The following is a 20,673-nucleotide window of genomic DNA, read 5'->3' as shown; positions in this document are numbered from 1 at the left end:
CACAACGCTGTTCAGCAGCAGACTTGGATGTCGGACTTTCCCACCAGAACCTGAACGCACAATTAGTTCTATAAACATTTTTTGGAGGCAGGAATAATCTGAGTTAAACCTCAGTGGGCGGAGCCAAAGAACCACCGTTTTTTTTTTGGAGCGCAAGTTAGCTAACTGGCAAACTTGAATGACAAAGAAAAAACTCTGGTCAAAATATAAATAAATATCCTGATCCAGAAAAATCCAGAAGAAGCCAAAGTTGGAGAGAGGGTTGGTGTGTGTGTGTGTGTGTGTGTGTGTGTGTGTTCCTGCAGTATGTATCCTGTGTTTTGTCCCACTGTGACAGAAGTCAGATCTACAGCTCTGATTAGGACAAGAGGAGAGAGATAAGGGAAGAGGGGGGAAGGGAAGGAGGAGGAGAGGGAGGAGAGGAAGGAGAGGAGGTGATGAGAGGAGGAGGAGGAGGAGGAAGACAGAGGAGTGATAGGAGGAGTAAAGGAGAAGACGTCAGAGAGAAGAGGAGATTTGTTTGTTTTTGGTAGATAACATCCTGCCTGAGGAAATACATTTCACTAACACTATCTTCTGTTAAAGTGCTAAACCCCGAGAGCCTCATTTTAAAAATTTCAGTCTCCATCTTTGTCCCTCAGCCTCACTGTGGTGTTTCTGCACTGCACTTCCCACAGATCACCTGTCAATCAAACAGTGTGGGGGCGGAGCTTGGATTTTCTGTTGCTGCAGTTTGAGTTTCTCTTCTCTCTGTCTGTTCAGCCATGGTGGCTATCACTGCTCATGCTAACTACCCAGTTCTTCTTCTTCTGTTTATTCCAAACAAACCGGAAACGTAAAACGCATCACTTCCTGTGCAGCAAACGATTTTTCCCAGGAAAGAGCTGCCAGACACCGACTGTTTAAAACAGACAGTGGAAAAGCTTCATGAACTGGATATAGGTTGGATCAGTGTTGAGTTAGAGAGAGAGAGGAGCAGGACAGATGAAAATGTCACAGATTGTTCCTTGAAGATACATCTGAAAAGGAGTAATGGAGAAGTCTGGAGTGAATCCTCTTTGTGTGTGTGAAAGTAAAAATAGATTGGGCATCATCAACGCATCAGCGCAGTACTGGATGCGTCTTCGATCTGTGTCTCCTTCCTGCTCCTGACCACAGCCGGCCTCCAGACAGCAGAAGTTGTGGTCAGATCGCACCACGGTTCCTTCCTGCCGAGAAAAAAGTCACTTCATCATCTGACGGTTCATCTCCCGTCAGAGGCCAAGAGACAAGAATGCTGTTTTCAGGCAGGTGTCGATGGCAGTTTTCTTAAAGATCAAATCAATGTTTTTTTGAGCTGTAAAGTCCTCCATCGCTTCTAGGGGCAGGAATGAAACCAAAGCAGAGACAAGGAAGAGGCTCTCACACAAACCATAAACAAAAATGAACACCCAGTTTTTTAAAAATTCAATTTTACTAGTTCTTGGGATCTCCTAAAGAAGAATTATAGAAGTCTCCAGGTCTTCTTCCAGCTCCAGGTCTTCTCTTCCAGCTCCAGGTCTTCTCTTCTAGCTCCAGGTCTTCTTCTAGCTCCGGGTCTTCTTGCAGGTCTTCTTCCAGGTCTTCTTCCTGCTCCAGGTTTTCTTCCAGGTCCAGGTCTTCTCTTCTAGCTCCAGGTCTTCTTCTAGCTCCGGGTCTTCTTGCAGGTCTTCTTCCAGGTCTTCTTCCTGCTCCAGGTTTTCTTCCAGGTCCAGGTCTTCTCTTAGAGCTCCAGATCTTCTTCCAGCTCTTCCTCCAGCTCCAGGTCTTCATCCAGCTCCAGGTCTTCTCATCCAGCTCCAGATCCTCTTCCAACTCCGGTTCTTCTTCCAGCTCCAGCTCATATTCCAACTCCAGGTCTTCTTTAATCTCGCTTCCAGCTCCAGATCTTCTGCCAGGTCTTCTTCCAGCTCCAGCTCTTCTTCCAGCTCCAGCTCATCTTCCAGCTCCAGATCTTCTCTTCCAGCTCCAGCTCTTTCTCCAGCTCCAGGTCTTCTTCCAGCTCCAGATCTTCTCTTCCAGCTCCAGCTCTTCTTCCAGCTCCAGATCTTCTCTTCCAGCTCCAGATCTTCTTCCAGCTCCAGGTCTTCTCTTCCAGCTCCAGATCCAGGTCTTCCTCCAGCTCCAGGTCTTCTTCCAGCTCCAGCTCCAGGTCTTTTTCCAGCTCCAGCTCTTCTTCCAGCTCCAGGTCTTCTTCCAGCTCCAGGTCTTCTTCCAGCTCCAGGTCTTCTTCCAGCTCCAGGTCTTCCTCCCTCCCGGTGCAGCTGGGTGGAAGTGGGATGGGCGGGTCTGTATCCTCTGTTTCTGTCCTGCTGGTTTTCCTCAGGTCGGTCTTTATCTGCAGCCTTCACCGGCTTCCTGCCTCCCTCAAACCAGCGGCCGCGACCCATTCTGTGGAGTTTCTTCTCTCCTATGTGTCCTTCTGTAGTTTCCTTCTGTAGTCAGACTTTCTTCCCTCAGTCCGGTGCTTGCATTATGCATTATACATTTATTTTAGACTAAATAGGACTAAAATCTACTCAAAGTACTCTTTACCATCAATTAGAGTGGAAATAAATTAAAAAAAAAACTAAAATTCAAATAACAGAAAAATCTGTTATGCCAAATGATTCACTCCTTTTACTCACTGACAAATTTTGAATACAGTTTGTTTTCAAAATGTCTTTCATTTTACCGTTCTTACAAGGAAGTGATAGATTGCTTTAGACCAAAAAATGCAAATAAATATATTTTGAATTAATTTTGTAGCCCAAAAAATGTTTTACAGCCACTGTATGCAGCTTTTATACACTCAGAAATAAAGGGACATCACCAGGGCGTTTTTGTTACTATACTTACTGAGCTTTATTTTTTTTGTCCTAGTGAGACAAAGCTCAAAGTTGTACCTTTTTTTGAGAGTGTACGTTTGGTTTTTTTCTTCTGCCAGGGATCGGTGTGCAGTCTGAGCTGGTTTTCATCTGCAGGTTTCCGCAGCCTCCCTCTCTGCTCTGAAACAGTCCATGATCAGACTGTGAAACAGAGACAAATGGCTTTAAGGTGTTGAAAAATGACTCTTTGAAAATGTGCTGATTTGTTGACTCAGTAAGACATCATTCTTCATCCTCTCACCCTCCTGCGACCTAATGCTGACTCACAACACTGACTCAGTCTCATTTTTGGGCCAGAATTGAAGTTACTGCCTTTTTCCTCTGTATGGTTTCTCTGCCCTGCAGCCGCGTTGCCTTCTGTCATGAAGACGCTTCCTCCATAAGCCCTTTTATAGCTTCTGTCTTGTTTTCTGACCCAGTACACCCTAACTGCAGCAGCTGTGGTCCGTTTGGTGAAACCGTCTTCTGATCTGTCCTCACTCTTTCGCTCAGCAGATTAAGGCTAAAGGACACTTCAGCAGATCATCAGCAGATGTTTAAGGCAAATTGGCAGTCGGCCCTCTGCAGGAATTTTGTCAGTTTTGCAAAACGGAAATAGGAGTGACAACAAAAAGAGAGGAGTGTGGAAGGACAGGCTGGGAGAGTATTCAATCTGTCTTTACTGTTAGATTAGAGGAAACTTTAAAGTGGCAATCCACTAGATCCTTGTTTTTTTTTATTCAGTCTCCATCTTTGTTGCTCAGCCTCATTGCTGTGGTGTTTCTGCTCTACACTTCCCACAGATCACCTGTCAATCAAACAGTGTGGGCGGAGCTTGGATTTTCATCTTTCATCATCTGCAGTTTGAGTTTCTGTAGGTGGCGCTCTTTTCTTTGTCTGTTCAGCCATGGTTGCTATCGCTGCTCATGCTAACTACCCAGTTCTTCTTCTGTTTTGTTCCAAACAAACCGGAAACGTAAAAAAAAAACCCTTAGAACAGACAATTGGAAAAGCTTTCATCAGCTGGATATAGCTTGGATCACTGTTGAGTTAGAGCAGAGAGAGAGGAGCAGGACAGACAGTTAGTTAGATGGAAATGTTGTGGATTATTCCTTTAAGTTGGGTCTGAATGTGAAGCAGCAGAGGCTGAAGGCTGCAGAGTCTGGAGGAGGAAAAGGTCGGCAGGAGGAAGCTGCTGTGAGTCACTTCCTTCTCTTCCTTTGTCTGAACGCTGGACGCCGACCTCTGGCTCCCACTGAGCCCAGGGAAGCATGCGTGTGTGTGTGTGTGTGTCTTTTGTATCTCTATGTGTGTGTGTGTGTCCATGTCTATTTCTGTAACGATGAGGGATGTCGAGGTTTGCGATTCACCAGCTACTGTGGCCAGTAGAAGAAAAAAGTCAGTCTTGGGTCTTTTACTTCTGTTCATGTTTTTTCAGCTGTAAGTGAAGGAAATTTGTCTGTTTGGGATCTAGGGAACCAGGACTTTCTTTTAATCTGGACCAATAGGGCACTCTGGGTTCCTGAGCCATAGTTTAAGAATCTTTACTTCTTAAATTCGCTCAAATCACAGACAGTGTCAGAGTGTCAGCAGACCTGTTTTGGTCTGTCAGTAGTGATTGAGATGATGTAATAACGGTGTAATTTAATAAACAGTCTTCTTCTCTGGAACAGAGTAATGTGTCATCATGACGTGAACTGTGGCTTCTGCAGCGGTGAGTTCTCCGAAAATATTTGACCAAACTGACTCACCAGGATTCCTGTTTAGTATTTTTGCACCAGTGTGGGTTGAAGTACCAAACCTTCCTTGGTGTATTCTTCCAATTTGAGTTGTCGGTGACTTGTGGCTCTGTGTAGATCAACAAGTCACCTGAAGTCCATTCATCTCCGGAGCGACCAGCAAAAAGCTTGTCGGCCAAGAAAAGTGCCACTGAGGAACAGATCTAACACCGAAATCCAGTGGGAAGAATTTCAGTGTTTAATAAACACAAAGAAAGAGATTCACTTAAAAACAATTCAGCAGCTTGACTAGTTTTTTTTCTATATTGTCAGAATCTGCTTTGTCGGCGTTCCTTTATGTGCTAGAAGTGATTTTCAGACAAAAAACACAATTCTCCAGTCTGCTCTACCGGAGCAACAGATCACAGAATCACTGATTTGGGGGTTTTATCATGGTGGAAGAGACACGACCCAAGAGACTACCAGAGTTACACACAGCTTTAAACACTAAAGTATGTGAAATGACTTCATATTTTAACTGATGGGTTTTTGAAAGGACAAAGCTCTGCTGGACAAACTGAGGAGACTTCACAAAAGACTGGGAAGTCCTCGGCTTCCCAGTGAGCTTCCAGAGTCACCGCCCATCCTGTGTAACGCAGGAAGATAGATTCATATGAGATGACAGTATAAAACAGTCCCAACGCGGGGTCCGGGGGACCACCAGGGGTCCTTGAAGGGGTTCCAGGGGGTCCCCAGCAAATTGATGAATTGTTAAATTTCAGCATTATTGAATTTACTTTACTTACTTTTTACTTTAATTTAGTTTCTCTGTTATCTCTCTACCTACAATACAGATAGTCATGGAATTCTGGACAAAATCATATCTGACAATAAAAATATTCTCAGATTTGGGTCAGAGAGACAAAATCTCATCAAATGGGGTCTGTGGCTCTAATGTGGACTAAATTAGGGTCCTTGATATGAAAAAGGTTGAGAATCACTGGTATAAGACACATGGGAAAGTGAAGCTGTATCAGTATACTGTAGCTGCCCCCCCTCCCCCCCCCCCTCTCTCTCTCTCTCACACACACACACACACACACACACACACACACACACCTCACAGCCTTCAGATTCTCCTCTGTTCCCATCTGATGTCAGGGTGAGTCACACAGGGTCAAACACACACACACACACACACACACACACATACGCAGACAAGATCAAACACACCAGTCAGGGAGAGGTATCCGTTAAAACTTAACGCATTCCAACCATTTTCAGGAAATGTCCAGACACACACACACACACACACACACACACACACTTGTGCACAAGGTCACACCCCCACACAGGCCACGCACACACACACACATTTTCTTTGAAAGCCCCCCCACCCCTCAACCCAAGGCAGCATACCTCGCCTTAGCTACAGGCACTCCCTGTATCCTGTGTGTGTGTGTGTGTGTGTGTGTGTGTGTCTGCTGGTCTTTGTTCCTGTCTCCTCTCTTATGTCACCATCTCTCACAGTTCAGTCTGTATGTTGTAGAAAACCTTCAGTCTTTTCCTCCAGCACTCGACCAGAGTTACATTTATCACATCACACACACAGGAAAGAATATATGTGACAGATACTTCAACATGTGCAGAGATACTTTGTTTCAAAATATCCCAGAATCCCCCGGGTTCGAATACCCAGACCGGCCGGGGAAACCTTTATTCAAACTCTGCAGTGTTTCCTCCTTCAGTTCAGTTGGTTTGTCCAGGTGAGAACGATGACCTTTGACCTCTGGTGGCACCAAATAACGGCAGCGAGAGTCTCAGTCCTCTAACAAGAGAACTGCGGTGCGGTTCGTTAATCCAGCCGACTACAGGAAACCACCCTGAGACGCAAGGGATTATGGGTAGAAGGAGACGGATGCTTGGGAAGCCTAGCAGAACAAAATGTCAGTCTGGACTGATGCTCGTATTCAGCTGTTTCTTCATGTGTTCTTAACTGGTGTGAACACCACAGAAGAAGAGACAGACAAGTCCATCATGTTAGATAAAGTTAAATGATCAGATTGGTTTTGATACCAAATCTGTCAACTTTTCCACACCAAAGAAAAAAAACAGCTGGAAGTGAGACCACACTCTAATATTTTAACAAAATCTGTCTCTGTTTCTTGGAGTGTCTGATTTATTTATTTATGTATTTAATTATCTTAGTTTAGATCTGTTTTTGTGTCCTTCTTTAAGCACTTTGTTACAATCCTTTTTGTGATAAGCTCTCTAAAAATAAGCTTGACTGGACTTGTAACGGACAGACAGAACGTCTCTTTTGTCCAAAGCCTTAAAAACCCTTGACCCTCCTCCTCCACCACATGACGGCCTGCATGTCGTCTTGTGGTCGTCTTCGTCTCGCTCGCCGTTTGCTAAACGGCCTCCGGTGCTTCCAGACCCGTCGCTCTGTCCCGGTTCTCGTGATTCCTCCAGTCTGTTGACTCGGTGTTCGACTTGTGCCCGACTGTCCCTCGTGTCCCCCCCCTCTCCTCCTGGGGAACAATCCTCCGGCTGTGTCTGGCCAGTGACATCAGGCTTTGTTCAGAATCTGTGGTTTTAGTTGGCTGGAAGGGGGGTCGTGACTCCGGGGGTCAAAGGTCACGGTGATGCCATCTCGTTCCAGTGAAAACAGCCTGCTGTTCTGCTGCCTCTGGCCTGAAGTTGCCCTCCAGTGATAACCGGGCGTTTAGCTCGTATTTTCTTGAGGAGTTTGACTTGTAGATGGAGAATGAGCTTTGTAGATCTTTCATAACCCATCATTACTCAGAGTTCAGATCTGTTGGACTCCAGAGTTTGCAGGCCAACACAACATTAGGGCTGCAACTAACGATTATTTTCATTGTCGATTAATCTGTTGATTATTTTCTCGATTAATCGATTAGTTGTTTGGTCTATAAAATGTCAGAAAATGGTGAAAAATGTCGATCAGTGTTTCCCAAAGCCCAAGATTACGTCTTCAAATGTCTTGTTTTATCCACAACCCAAAAATATTCAGTTTACTGTCATAGAGGAGTAAAGAAACCAGAAAATATTCACATTTAAGAAGCTGGAATCAGAGAATTTTGACTTATTTTTCTTAAAAAATTACTCAAACCGATTAATCGATTATCAAAATAGTTGGCGATTAATTTAATAGTTGACAACTAATCGATTAATCGTTGCAGCTCTACACAACATAGTGTCAAACCTAGCTTGTTTGTATAAAAACGACGAAAAACGAGTAAATGTCAAAAAATCTAATTACATACAGCATGTACTGCAAAGTGATTGGGGGATATGTAAACTAGATGTAGACAGAAGCAAATGGGCTTTAACTCTAAGTGACACCACTGTTCTCCTGTAAAAACTCCCTCATTTGCATAATTACAATTAGTGTGCAATTACACTCTTACAAAATACACTCTGACTTGTGACATCTTGTACAGAAACTAGAAATGCAAGGTGGCAGGAGACTGGAAGTTAGAAGAGCAGGCTTGTGACTGGGAGGTTGCCGGTTCCTTAAGAGAGACACTGGTTTTCTTTCTGTTGACAATGGTTTTTCTCTCCAGTTGTAACCAGATCCAACAGCTGGTGGAGGGACAGTTCAGGCAGCCAGAGACTCGCTGTCTGATTCTGTTGCTTTTTCTTCTTCTTCTCGTCTAATTACAGTAATCAGCTTCACCGTGTTTGCCTTCCTCGCGGTCCGATCCTTGTGTTCTGCTCCTGTCTCTTCAGATGGAGAGCGGCCGTCCGTCCCGGCTGTAGGTCAGTGATGGCCGTTGTGTTTCCTGGGTGCGGAGGAGACGAAGCCCGACCCCGAGCCCATGTTGGTCGTTATGGCAACGCTGGATGGAAGCACGCCGGTTGAGACCCTGCTGGCAGTGATCCACCTGGAGAAGTAGGCTACGGTGTCAGGCTGGGACAAAACTGAGGGGTTTAAATTGAAAATGGATTTTCAACTCTATGTGATGCAGATCTGTGATTGTCATTGCTCATTAAACAAACAGCATCAGATTGGAATCACACTCGGTTAAAAGTACAATATAATAGAATACAATACAATTCTATTTATTCTCCCAAGGGAAATTCACTTTACAAGTGAACCTCATACTCAATGTTTATCATAAACTTTAACATTGTTTAAAGAAAAGTGATTTTGTAAAAAAAATCTAGATGTGAGTGTGCAGGATTTACTGAGTTTGAGTCTCATGAAAGGTTTTGATTCATGGACCAAAGATTACCTGCAGCTCTAAAACTCCTTGTTCTCAAATCCAGGTTGGACCAAACTCTCTCTGAAGAAATTAACTGCAGCCTCACAGAAGTTCATATAACGATTTCTTTCTTTTTTTTGTATTAATTGTTCAGCTGTAGTTTAGAGACATGGTTTATTGCGTCCATTTTAAATTAAAGTCCGTTCCTTGTCTGTCCTCGCTCCAGGTACCTGAACACCTTCCGCCGAGCCGGTCTCCTATTGGCTAGAGACTTCACACACCTGGATCATGATGCCTTGGTCAGCCTGGGTGTAATCGCCACCGGACACAGGAAGAGAATACTGCGATTGGTCAGTTACATCCAGAGGACTAATGAAAAATCAGTAACACAAGGTCAAAGAGCCAATCAGAATCCAGAGCTCTCACTGGACCGCTGTCAATCAGAGACGGATATTCGCTCACCAGAACGAGGACCAACGCCGACATCTCTCAATCAGGCAAAAGTTCCCGTTAACTTCGAGGCGTTCAGAAACAGTTCGGCCCCGAACCTCGCCGCCATGCTGACCAACTCCGGCTCCGCCGACGCCAGCGTGGTCAAAGCGGTCGTGAAGCCGGTTCCCAAACCCAGAACCGTCTTCAACCGGCGCAGGACGACGCCGATCCATTTCTCCTGTCCGACGCCGGACCCCGTCCCGCCGCCGCCCAGGAGGCTTTCCCAGGAATCCATCTGTTTTACTGTTCTGGAGGGCTTGAACTCAGGGGAGACGCCCGTCCCGAACGACAGGGTGGCGACGCCCCACCGCAGACCGAGCCAGACCGAGAGGAGGCTGAGTCGTAGTTCGTCATTATCGGAATCCGGCGGGTTTTTGCCCCCCGTTCCCCCGAGGCTGAACCGCGGGATCCCCCCATCCATGTTCCAGGGGTCCCCGCCTTCTTCTCCTTATTCCCCTTCTTCTCCACCTGGACGGACCAATCAGGACCAGGCGCCCTCTCCGTCCCCGCCCCCCTTGTCTCCTTGTAGTCTTGACAGCACTGGGTTCTCCAGATCCTCGCCGCCCTGTTCGCCCAGGAGCGGCGGGATCGAGATGGTCTCTAATGAGATCTACTGCGGCACTTTACCTGGCTCTGCTGCCCCCGGAGGAGGGAGGACGCACTGCAGCCAGCAGGCGCTGCCTCTGCCGCCGCCGAGGCAAACGCTGGACAGGAACCCAGAGAGGAACAGGTAGGCTGACCGAACATCTGTCTTAGCGTACGATCCGCCTGTCTGGGTCATTTAAACCAGAACTAGAAACCTTTCTCTAATGAACAAACCAGTTTCCCCTTATGGTTGTGTACGTTTTAATTCAGACGTAATAAAAATGAGATTAAAGCTGCACTAGGAAAGATTTCTAGGTAAGAATCGACCCGTCTTCTCAGCCTAAACCAGGAGACGCTACAGATTTGCCATGTTTGCCCAAATTAAAGTCGAGATGAAACGGCATTTCGAGAGTATCTAACTTCCGTATCGTGACGTATTTCCGAGTGAAACAGGAAAGACAGGCGGGACATAACGTTGGGAGGAATTTGATTTGAACGTTGAAAAGTGGGCGTGTCATAACACCCGAAGACACACCGAAGTACCATGCTGTTGCTAGCTAGCTAACTAATGAATCTTAGCTCTGTGCGCTAAAAGTTGAAGTTTTTTTGGCATATATTGTTAAATAGGTGCACAATATGACCGGGGATGTGATCTAAAAGGGTTAAAAAGGCATTTTTCATTTCATCTCGACTTTAAATTCTGCTGTCGGTTTGTCACTGGTGGAAAGTGACCAATTTAAAGCTGCATTCACTAAGATTGGAATGCAGACCATGTAGCATCACCCACAATATAATTATGTCAAATATGGACGACGTATTTTAGAGGTGAGTCTGCGTGGTTCTTGGCAAATTATGTCCATATTTGCCGTACAATTTTATCATGGTTGATTCTACATGGTCCTCATTCCAATCTTAGTGAATGTAAGAGTGAAATCCAAAAGTGTCTCCTGAACAGCAGAGAAAGCTAGACTCATGTAAGAAAACTTTAGAAAATTGCTATCCTTCAAAAAATTGTATTCAAATTATATTGTCATCATCATATAGTTTTGTTGCAAATATATTTTGCTTTCTACCGCCATCTTTAATGAACGGATGACTAATTTATTGATTTACGTGTCAGTTTATTAATTGATGTTCTGACTCAGGGCCCCCATACTAACATGTTTAAAGTACTTTACCATGGTATGCCAAATCAAGAAATATACAGTATACAGATATATACCATTCACACAAATATTCATCAACATTGAACTTATATTCAGATTTGGTCACTTTAGATGGATGAATGTTAACTGATGGGTTTCTATTCCTGCAGCAGCAGCACTTTAAGTAACAACTCTTCAGGATCAGCCAGAGGTGAGTTCACCTGCCGCACATTCACCTCCATGTTTCTACTCTTTTATTGATACACTGGGTTTTTACATAATGTGTAGTGGTATACAGGTAAAGGCATCATGAAAGTGTTTCAGTACTGTATGCAGTACTGAAACACTTCTGTAGTATCTATTTGCCTCCAAGAGAGATTTTTTTTTGCAAAAGTCAAATAGTGGTAGCTTTATTACAATGGCTTTGTACAGACATGTGGGATGTGTGAGATGTGGATTGTGCAAAAGTGGCTGCAACTCAGTATCAGGAAGATGTTCCTAATATTCTGTACATTCAGAGTGTTTCTTTTTATTTTATAGTAATTTTATAGTATTGCGTATCAGGAAAACTACTATTATCCTGCATTCAACATATTCTAGTCAGACTGCATCTAAGGTCTAAGTATAAGGCCGATGCAGAATACCAGAATGTGTTACTAGAATAGAAACATGTGATGTCTTCCACTGTAATAACACAATGTTAATGTCATTTACATTTCCCTTAAAAACTGGAAATTAAAACTGTTCTGTAGCTCAGTGGATAGAGCGAGGCACAAACACTGCCAGGGTTAGAGCTTCTATTCCCAACCTGACCACCCATGCTGATAATGAATCCACTCATGGTGAGACACTTAACCCCCTATTGGTGAAAGCTTCCACCAAATGGTAAATGTTAACCTCATCTGTTAAACTCCTGACAGCCTCGACGGACGACCCCGAGGAGGAGATCAGTCCGTACTGCGAAACAGTTTTCCAGACCAGACGGTACCCAGCGCTCTGCGAGGTGAGGAGCATCACTCTGTTCCTGCAGGCTTCAGCTTTTAAAGGTCCCATATGGTGTAAAGCAGGACTCCCCTTGCCTCTGTGATGATAAAGGAGTTGGATGGTCTATCTAAACATGGTGAAAGTATCAAAACTAAATCCACACAATCCATATTAGAAAAGCGAGCCTCTAAACGAGCCGTTTGGACTTCCGTAACTTTGTGGCGTCACAAAGGTTCGCTCATTATCATTTCTGTAAGAAATAATAGACTAACAAAGTGTTTTTTTCAAAGCGGTCGAGCGGTCGTCATCGTTTATTACCGGAGAGTTTTCCCTACCTGTAGCTGCCGGGCCGCGGCGTCTCACGTTTCACTCTTGAAACGGTTAGCCAATCGGAACAGAGGGTCGTTAATATTAATGAGCCTTAAAGACACGGCGACAGAAACGGCCTGTTCTTGGTAAGGCTCAGAGAGATGCTGGAAAATGAACGTGTAAAAACGGATTGAGAGTGTTTTTGGTTCATGACACCACACACACAGCTTTGAATGCACCTCAAGACACAAAATAAAACACTGGAGAGTGATAATATGGGCCTTTAAAACAAAATTTATGCTGCATGTCAAACTCATGGTGGGCAGAAGGATCCACCAGCTTCGATTAGTGGAGTATATTTTGTTTGCGAGAGTCTAAAAGTCCTTTCTTCAAGTCCAGATTCACTAAGACTGCATTACAACTGCAGTTGTAATGCAACTACAGTGTATTTTTCTCTTTATCTTTAATCTCAGTTGCTTGAGCAAAGAGTGCAGAGTTTTAGATTTTCTTCACTAAGGAATTTATGCAAATCAAGTTGTGGTTGAAACAAGTTCTTGAAAGGAGCGCTGTGCGAGCTAACAGCCGCTTCATCACCAAATGCAAGAGCAAATTGTGCTCTTCAGCTGGACAGCTAATTCCCTAATGCACCTCCTGTCCTGAAGTCTCTTTGTAACCGGATCGTTCTCTGATCTGATCTGAGGTCCTGGGATGAAAACCCTCTGCCTGCTGTCTGTCTGACTTGTTGGAGTTGATTCTGCATCTTGGACAAACTCTTTAGTCTTTCTTTGCAGGCCTCGCCTACAAATACTTGTTATGTGCGCAAAATAATGAGATTTACATATGATTTACATATGATATGCATGACAATGACAGGCACAAAGAGGCTTTATTTTATCGACCGGTGCAGTTAGGCAGCTTTCCTCTCGTTGTGCAGGTTAGAGAACAGCTTGGCTTCCTGGTTTGGTCATTTTGGTGATGCAGCGGCTCTTCTCTCTGCAAACACAAAACACTCAGAGCAGCTGCTGCTTCCATCAATCAGACTGATCAGGTGAAATCAGGTATAAGCTCTGATTCCCTTATTGATTTAACCTGACTGTGATTTAAATCCTCTTCAGTCATGAGACAGAGAGAGAAAGAGAGAGAGAGAGAGAAGGTTAAAAAAGAAGGTTTTAAGCTTTGAGACAATTTTGACATGAGATTGTGGAAAAGGAGGCAACTCAGTATTAGTAAGGTTTAATATTTTGTTTGTCTAATCTCTGTTGGTCTCAAAGATCTAGTGGCTTTAATTTTTTTTTCTTTTTATTCTATTTTAAAAATACATATATAACGATTTTCACCAAAAATAATTAGGAAAAGTGAAAAGTCTCAGGAAACCTGGAATAAATTAATACTATATTTACGGGGAGGAGATACATACAGCAGATATACAATCTACCCTTTGGTTGAGTTTTTATTTTAAATTCAATTTATTTAAATTTATTTTTGTATCTCACAATATCTGTTTTGTAAAGAATACAGTGATGAGCTGTTGGTTGGCCAATAGATGATGATGACTGTAAGCACCTGTGCACACACGTAATTGGGATGTGTAATTTATAATTTTTTCTTTTTCTTTTTTTTGTCTATTTTTTCTGTACATTTGTTTTTTTTCCTTTCTGTAGCCTATATTTATGTACCGGCTTTAATTCTGTCAGAGAGAGAGAGAGAGTCAGGTTTTCTCCTCAGGCTGCCAGAAACAGAAGTCGGGCGTTTTTCTTTGATTTGTCAGAGAGGAAGAGGCGATAACGTTAGACATGTAAACTTTGATGTGGAGAAGTGTGTAAAGTTTCTGTCTGTGGTGAAGGGAGAGTCTCCTCAGGCTACAGCATCGTTCCTCAAAACATCAAAGCTCAATATGAAGGGTTTCCTAACAAAGTGCTATACTGTATATCCATTTTGCCAAGTGATACCTTATGTTTATCGCTTTAATAAATCAAACAGACAATATTTCCATCTCCTAGAAAGTTGCTGTTTTGAAGGCAGAGAGCTGAAGATAGCTACAGAGCTCATAAATCTGTCAGAGAGGGTTTCACTCTCAGACCAACAGTCTTGTTGAAATGAGGGACCGTGTCTTATCTTGGAGTTAATCATCTCCAGTCTGTGATTACCAAGAATGTGCTTGTTTTCATGTGTTTTTTTTTATCCTTTATTTCCAAAATGGAGGGAAGGGAGACAAGGAAGGAGGAGGAGAAACATGCAGAGGATCATGGGTAAGATACCAGCGAACTGACACTGCACTCACACTTCATGCAAAATTTCAGCCAATAATTTATCAGCAATAAATAATTAATTACGATTACATCTTTGCACATGTAGTTACAGTTACACATTACAGTTTTTGCCAAGCAGTAAGTGTTTGAGCATTTGAGCAAAATTTCAGTATTTATGTCGTGTTTACATCCTGAAAACAAGATGCTGCAAGTTATTGCTTAGGCGCTAATTATTGCTAATTATTTTAAATCTTTCAAACCATCTTCCAGTTGTGTAAAAATGCCTTTTTTCAAGTCGAAGTACAGTTGCTTTGATGAAACTTTGCTTCATTTAGAAGTAAAATGACTGGTATAACAATCTACTTAAAAGTAAAGGGTAGCTTATTTAAATTCTCTCAAACAAAAAGTTACTGAGTTACATAAAAAACTTTGTGTTCTTTCCCATGCAATCTAAATGGATGAGAACTGAACTGTTTTTAAAGGAATACACTGACTTTTAGGAGTTTGGCCCATTGGTCTCCTTACCTAATATCTGAGGATTGGTGGTATCAAACAGAGGGAATTAGAAATAAAGGCCTGTCTCTAATATAAGCCTGCTTCCAATAAAGGCCTGGTACCCTCTGCAGTTGAGGTAAATAAAGGCCCGGGCCAATATTAGAGGATTTACGGTAGACCTGTCCGGTGCGCAGGCTAACGCTTTAGCAATACATTACGTTACATGTAAGTAACTAATAAGTTGTAAGGAAGAAAATCCAAGGAGGAATCTGTAATATTATATAATATCGATGGTACATTCATGGTTTGTACATTCATGTAGCCTACAGTTAACGTTAACTCGCTAACCACATAGCATAGAATCAGAGCTAGTTAGCTACTAAACCAGCTACTAACCAGTGAGTGAAGATTGATGCAGGTTGTTCACAAAGTGTAATTTATTGTAGAAACCACGGTAGTTAAACTACCAGTCCACAGTCTGGACCCACCTGACTGAATGTTCTGTTCTTCAATCTCTTAAAGCCATTCTGATCTAAAGGCTTCTGCTTAAATGCTTGAAATGAGTTTCTTAGACAAATATAAATAGTGAAGTTGATCCTATGTATGAATTTCTTTCCAAAGCCTTTGCCTTTCCATCAAGGCAAAGAATCTAAAATATAAGATAGTTTTGATTTGTTTAACACTTTTTTGGTCGCTGCATAATTCCATTTGTGTTATTTCATAGTTTTGATGTCTTTACTGTTATTCTAAAATGTGGAAAATAGTAAAAATAAAGAAAGATGTTTGAAATGCCGCCCGACACAAAACATTACGTCACATCCTTTTTAGTTGCAATGAGCGAAAAGAAAACGTTATATGGAATATTCTGTATAATTAACATTTGACTTGACTTGACTGGTGTCTCCAGGTGTCAGAAGCTGTCCTGGGCCAAGCGTCTGTCCCAGGCTCTCCACCCGGGCGACTCTCAGGGTTACAGCACGGTGGGCGAGCCGTCGCCGCCGCAGCGCTGCCTCTCGCTGCCCGGCCACATCTACCCCCCCGACCCCGACGACGACCTGACCATCTCCCCCTACGCCAGCTACACCTCGCTGTCCGAGCGCGCCGCGCCCGTCATCTGCGGCTGGCTGGACAAGCTGTCGCCTCAGGGGTGCGTTGGATTTTAAACCTCATTCATCCAGGGAAGACGGGGGGGGCGGGTGGGTGGTGCCTTGCTCCATGAGAGTGTTTCTTTTTCTTTTTTCCCAGCTGATTCGGGATTCACACCCACAACCCTCTGGTCACAGGATGGCTTCTCTAACCTCTAATGTGTGTTCATGCAAATCTCACATTTCAAATCTCAAGCTCAGCTCAAATTTGATTTAAAATCAACGTGTGAACAAACTTTTGTATATATATATTTTTGGGGGTGTTTGTGTAGTTGTGTGAGCGTGTATGTGCATATTTTTGTGTGTGTATTTTGTGTATGTGGTTTGTGTGTATGTGTTTGAATTCTGTGTGTATTATCCATGTGCATGTGGTTTTTTTTTCTTTGTGTATGTGTGTGTTTGCATTTGTGTGTCTTTTTACGTGTGTGTGTGTGTGTGTGTGTTTTTTTTTGTGTGTATTTGTATGTATGCACATGTACAGTATGTATGTGTGTTTATATTTGTGCACCTATGTGTGATTATGTCTAATTGTATGTACAGAATGTTTTTGTATCTATGTGTGTGTGTGTGTGTGTGTGTGTTCTATGTGTGTGTGTGTGTGTCCCTCTCTCTCCTCCTCTGAAGCTCTTCCTCCCCCTCTTCCTGCTGCAGGGGTCAGAGGTCAGCGCTGGCTGTGTGGCTGCGTCTCCTCCTCTCTGCTCCTCCCTGCGTCTCCTCCCTGCTGAGGAGCTGCAGCTGCCTCGTCTCTCTCCTCTCCTCCTCCTCTTCCTCTTCCTCTTCCTCCTCTTCTTCTTCCTCCTCTTCCTCCACTAGGTGTGTGTTTGTCTTCTCTTCTTCCTGTTTGCTTTCCTTCCTCACTCTTGAATGCCCTTCCTTCCTTCCTTCCTTCCTTCTCACCCTAAAACAAGAAGGTTCTTTTTTTTTTTTTGAGCTGTAAACATGGTTATATGTGTATATAGTTAAAGTTGTATGGTTTTTGACCAATCAGGTTGCTTGGATGAAACTAGCCGTTGTTGTTGAAGTGACTGTGTTAGAGTCTTGGAATGTGAAAATGTGATTGATGTGTTGTTTTGTATTTCAGGAACTATGTTTTCCAGAAGCGCTACATGAAGTTCGACGGCAAAAACCTGATGTACTTCGGCAGCGAAAAGGTAGTGAAGAAATTCAATATGGACGACTCCAGTAGCCTCATCATCTCTCCTTACAGTGTTGTGTTTAAAGATGACCGACTCTGAGTTTATGTAATGTGACGAACGCTGTGCACTTTCTGGCAAGCCTGAAAAATAAAGAAGAGCAGATGCTCAACTGATTAACATGCTAATGTTGACTAGAAGAGCTAGAGAGAGAAGTCCAGTCTGTGATAAAGCTACGTTAGCCTCGTCGATAATCTGACCATATGAAGAAAATAATCCAAAAAAAAAGAGATCTACCATTTCAAAAAGGTCACACCTACTCTTACAATGTGACTGAAAACACAAAACTAAACCAAACGATCTGCTACTCTTTAAAGAACAGTAGATAGCTTAAGGTATTACATGAGACACTTTTCCAGACTGGATCCTCACTGAATAACCAACATCAGGTAATAAAAATAGATATATAATAGTTTTCCCTACATGCTCTCTGTTTCAGGATATCTACCCAAAAGGAGTGATCCCATTGGCTGCCATACAGATGGCCCGACCAGCCAAAGACAATAAATTTGAGATAGTAACAAGTCACAGGATCTTTGTTTTCCGGACCGATAACGAAGGTAAACAGCCCACTTCAGAAAATGTCTTTCTCACACACACACACACACACACACACACACTACAGCCAGCCATAGACAATGAGCAGCACGGCTCCCAAACCTTGCAGGGAGCAGCGGTCATGTGACCCACGCCCAGCCGCAGAGACAAAGCCTGACCCAATAACCTGCTTCATGTTGGTGTGTGTGGAGTCAGAAGACAACCTGCTGCCCGGGACAAGCTGACGGGACAAGCTGCAGGACCGGCTCATTCTCCATCCTGTTGTCCAAACACATATCAACTATTCAGAAGTTGCTTATTAACATGCATATTAATAGTGTATTGGTTCATTACTAGTCATTACAAAAGTATAGCCTATAAACTATGGGTTTTCCCTCAATAGCCTCCTAATTAGTGCTTATAACAGTCAGTAAGGAATGAATGAGGCATGACTTGGGCTCTTAGTATGCATTTTCAGTACAATTTCCTGTACAATTTTTTTTTCAAATGATTCATATGAAATAAAATTATTCAGAGAGCCTAATTAAGGTAAGTATCATACTAAAAGCCCAATTCATGTGCAACAACTTCCTTACTGACTGCTATAAGCACTAATTAGGAGGCTGTTGAGGGAAAAGCCATATTTTATTTCAATTTCAATTTCAATTTCAATTTCAATTTCAATTTCTTCCAAGCCATAGTTTATGGGCTGTACTTGTAGAATCCGAGTAGAATAAGGTGCTAATAAGTGTTTTGTAATGACTAATAATGAAGCAATACACTACTAATATGCATTTTAATAAGCAACTTATTCATAGTTAATATGTGTTCCCCAATCTAAAGTGTTACCTTGTTGACATTTTACTACCTGGATGACTGAAATGAATCTACACAGACTTAGCAACCTGTTGTGGCTCATTTCCACTGCATTTTTTTTTATTTGTTAGAAACAGACAGGGACGATGGGAGGCAGACAGACAGTGTGGCACTCGACTGAGGCCAAATTTTTTTTTCAGTGTTTTGTGATTCATCTACAAAGCTTCTCATGCTGCAGATCTGGAAGTTTTAGCTTTTTCTACCAAGACAAGATGAAACTTTTATTGATCCATGTGGGGAAATGTTATTGTTAGAATAGGGCAAATAGAGTGTATTAAACATAATGCAACTACCAATACCACACAAGAAGCTATTAAGCAGAAAGAATGAAAAGTATGAAAGATATGAATAATAGCATAAATGCAGGGTGCTGTAATGTTAATGGATATAATAAATGAGAAAGTTGCATAATATGAAAATTTACAAAAATGTGAAATATATTCAGTATGAAAATAATGAAAAATTATGAAACTATGGAGATATATGCAGTATGTAAGAAGAAATGAGAATGCGAATATGAAGAACACAAATATTGTAATTGATTGCGGCTAACAGTGTGTGTGTGTGTGTGTGTGTGTGTGTGTGTGTGTGTGCAGTGCTGCGGCAGCGCTGGGTCGGCACGCTGCAGGACCGGGTCAAAGAGCAGCTGGTGTTCGGCCGGCCGCGCTTCGGCCCGGGAACGCACTGCCAGAAACACGGCGTCCTGGAGCTGAAGGGAACCAAGTCCAAAGTGTACGCCGCCATCAACACCGAGCAGATCTGGCTGTACAAGAGCGAGCAGGTGACCGGCCGCGAATATTAATGAGCTGGACGGACTGAGACGGAGCCGAGAACACTGTACCCGGAGTCTGCTCTGAATACTGATCAGCCCTGGGTGGAATTAAGTGGTAGAAGTACACAAAAAAATAGAAAAAGTGCAAAAACCCATCTAAAAATATACTCTGGTAAAAGTTAAAGCACCATTTAAAATCCATTACTCAATTAAAAGTATAACAGGGTTCATACAAGATCCTTAAAGTGCTTAAAGTCCTTAAATTAATTAAATTAACTTTTCAAAATTTAAGTACTGGAGCACTATATAATGAGCCTGTTATGTGGGGAAGTGCTTAAAAAGACCTTGAAATAAATAAATTGATAAATAAAATGTTTGCAGTGTTTCACAGAATGCAAGTCAAAACATAGAAAAGAAGAGCAGTGCATTCTGGGAAAGAAGAAGACTGAAAAGAACATGTGAACGTGTGATTTAAAGCACTGATGGTTATTAAAACACAGAAAGGTTTAGGGAAATGTTGCTTGCTTTTGTGTGGAGTCTTTATGAACAGAAAAGTAGTGCTGAAAGTATGTGTGAAAGTACATGGTTTTAAATTTACTGAAAGTATAATAGTAAAAGTAGTTATCTAAAAAAGGCATTTCTAATGTTCTAAACTCTGAATCCCAGATGAGAAAGAGTCTGCAGCTCAAATCACGAACGTTAATTCTCTCTCTCATGTTGCTTCTCTCTTCTTCCTGTTGCTTTTCTCTCCGTCCCTTTCCCTCCTTTCTGGTGTCGCTTTTCTGAACAAGCAGCCAATCACATTTGGCTCTTGATCAGCTGTTTCTGGAATGGAAGCTGGCTGATGCAGAAAATAAAAAAATAAATAAAAAATCAGTTGATGATAGAGTAACGAGTCTGTTTTGAAAATGTAATGAGTAGAAAGTATAGTTTCTGTCCTCCGTTACTGCTGCTGTAGCCGTCCTGGCAAGGCAAGGCAAGGCAAGGCAGTTTTATTTATATAGCACCATTCAGACACAAGACAATTCAAAGTGCTTTACAAGGGCATAGAAATACATTGAAAATAGGACATTAAGA

General features: G+C 42.7%; 1 protein-coding gene across 1 annotated transcript in view; it reads left to right on the top strand.

Annotated features, from left to right (window-relative positions):
• Positions 1-20,673, top strand: part of arap3 (ArfGAP with RhoGAP domain, ankyrin repeat and PH domain 3) — a 61,397-nt gene that overhangs the window by 8,553 nt on the left and 32,171 nt on the right. Inside the window, exons 2-10 of the mRNA XM_078289148.1 lie at positions 8,339-8,501; positions 9,041-10,036; positions 11,207-11,247; positions 11,957-12,039; positions 14,532-14,578; positions 15,981-16,220; positions 17,300-17,369; positions 17,851-17,971; positions 19,421-19,605. Coding sequence (XP_078145274.1) covers positions 8,428-8,501; positions 9,041-10,036; positions 11,207-11,247; positions 11,957-12,039; positions 14,532-14,578; positions 15,981-16,220; positions 17,300-17,369; positions 17,851-17,971; positions 19,421-19,605 — 1,857 coding nt within the window. The 5' untranslated portion in view covers positions 8,339-8,427. The remainder of the gene's footprint in view (positions 1-8,338; positions 8,502-9,040; positions 10,037-11,206; positions 11,248-11,956; positions 12,040-14,531; positions 14,579-15,980; positions 16,221-17,299; positions 17,370-17,850; positions 17,972-19,420; positions 19,606-20,673) is intronic.

Source organism: Centroberyx gerrardi, chromosome 16, assembly GCF_048128805.1.
Source record: "Centroberyx gerrardi isolate f3 chromosome 16, fCenGer3.hap1.cur.20231027, whole genome shotgun sequence".
Classification (NCBI taxonomy): domain Eukaryota; kingdom Metazoa; phylum Chordata; class Actinopteri; order Beryciformes; family Berycidae; genus Centroberyx; species Centroberyx gerrardi.
The sequence above is the reverse complement of the archived record's forward strand: the minus strand, read 5'-3'. Positions and strand labels throughout refer to the sequence as shown.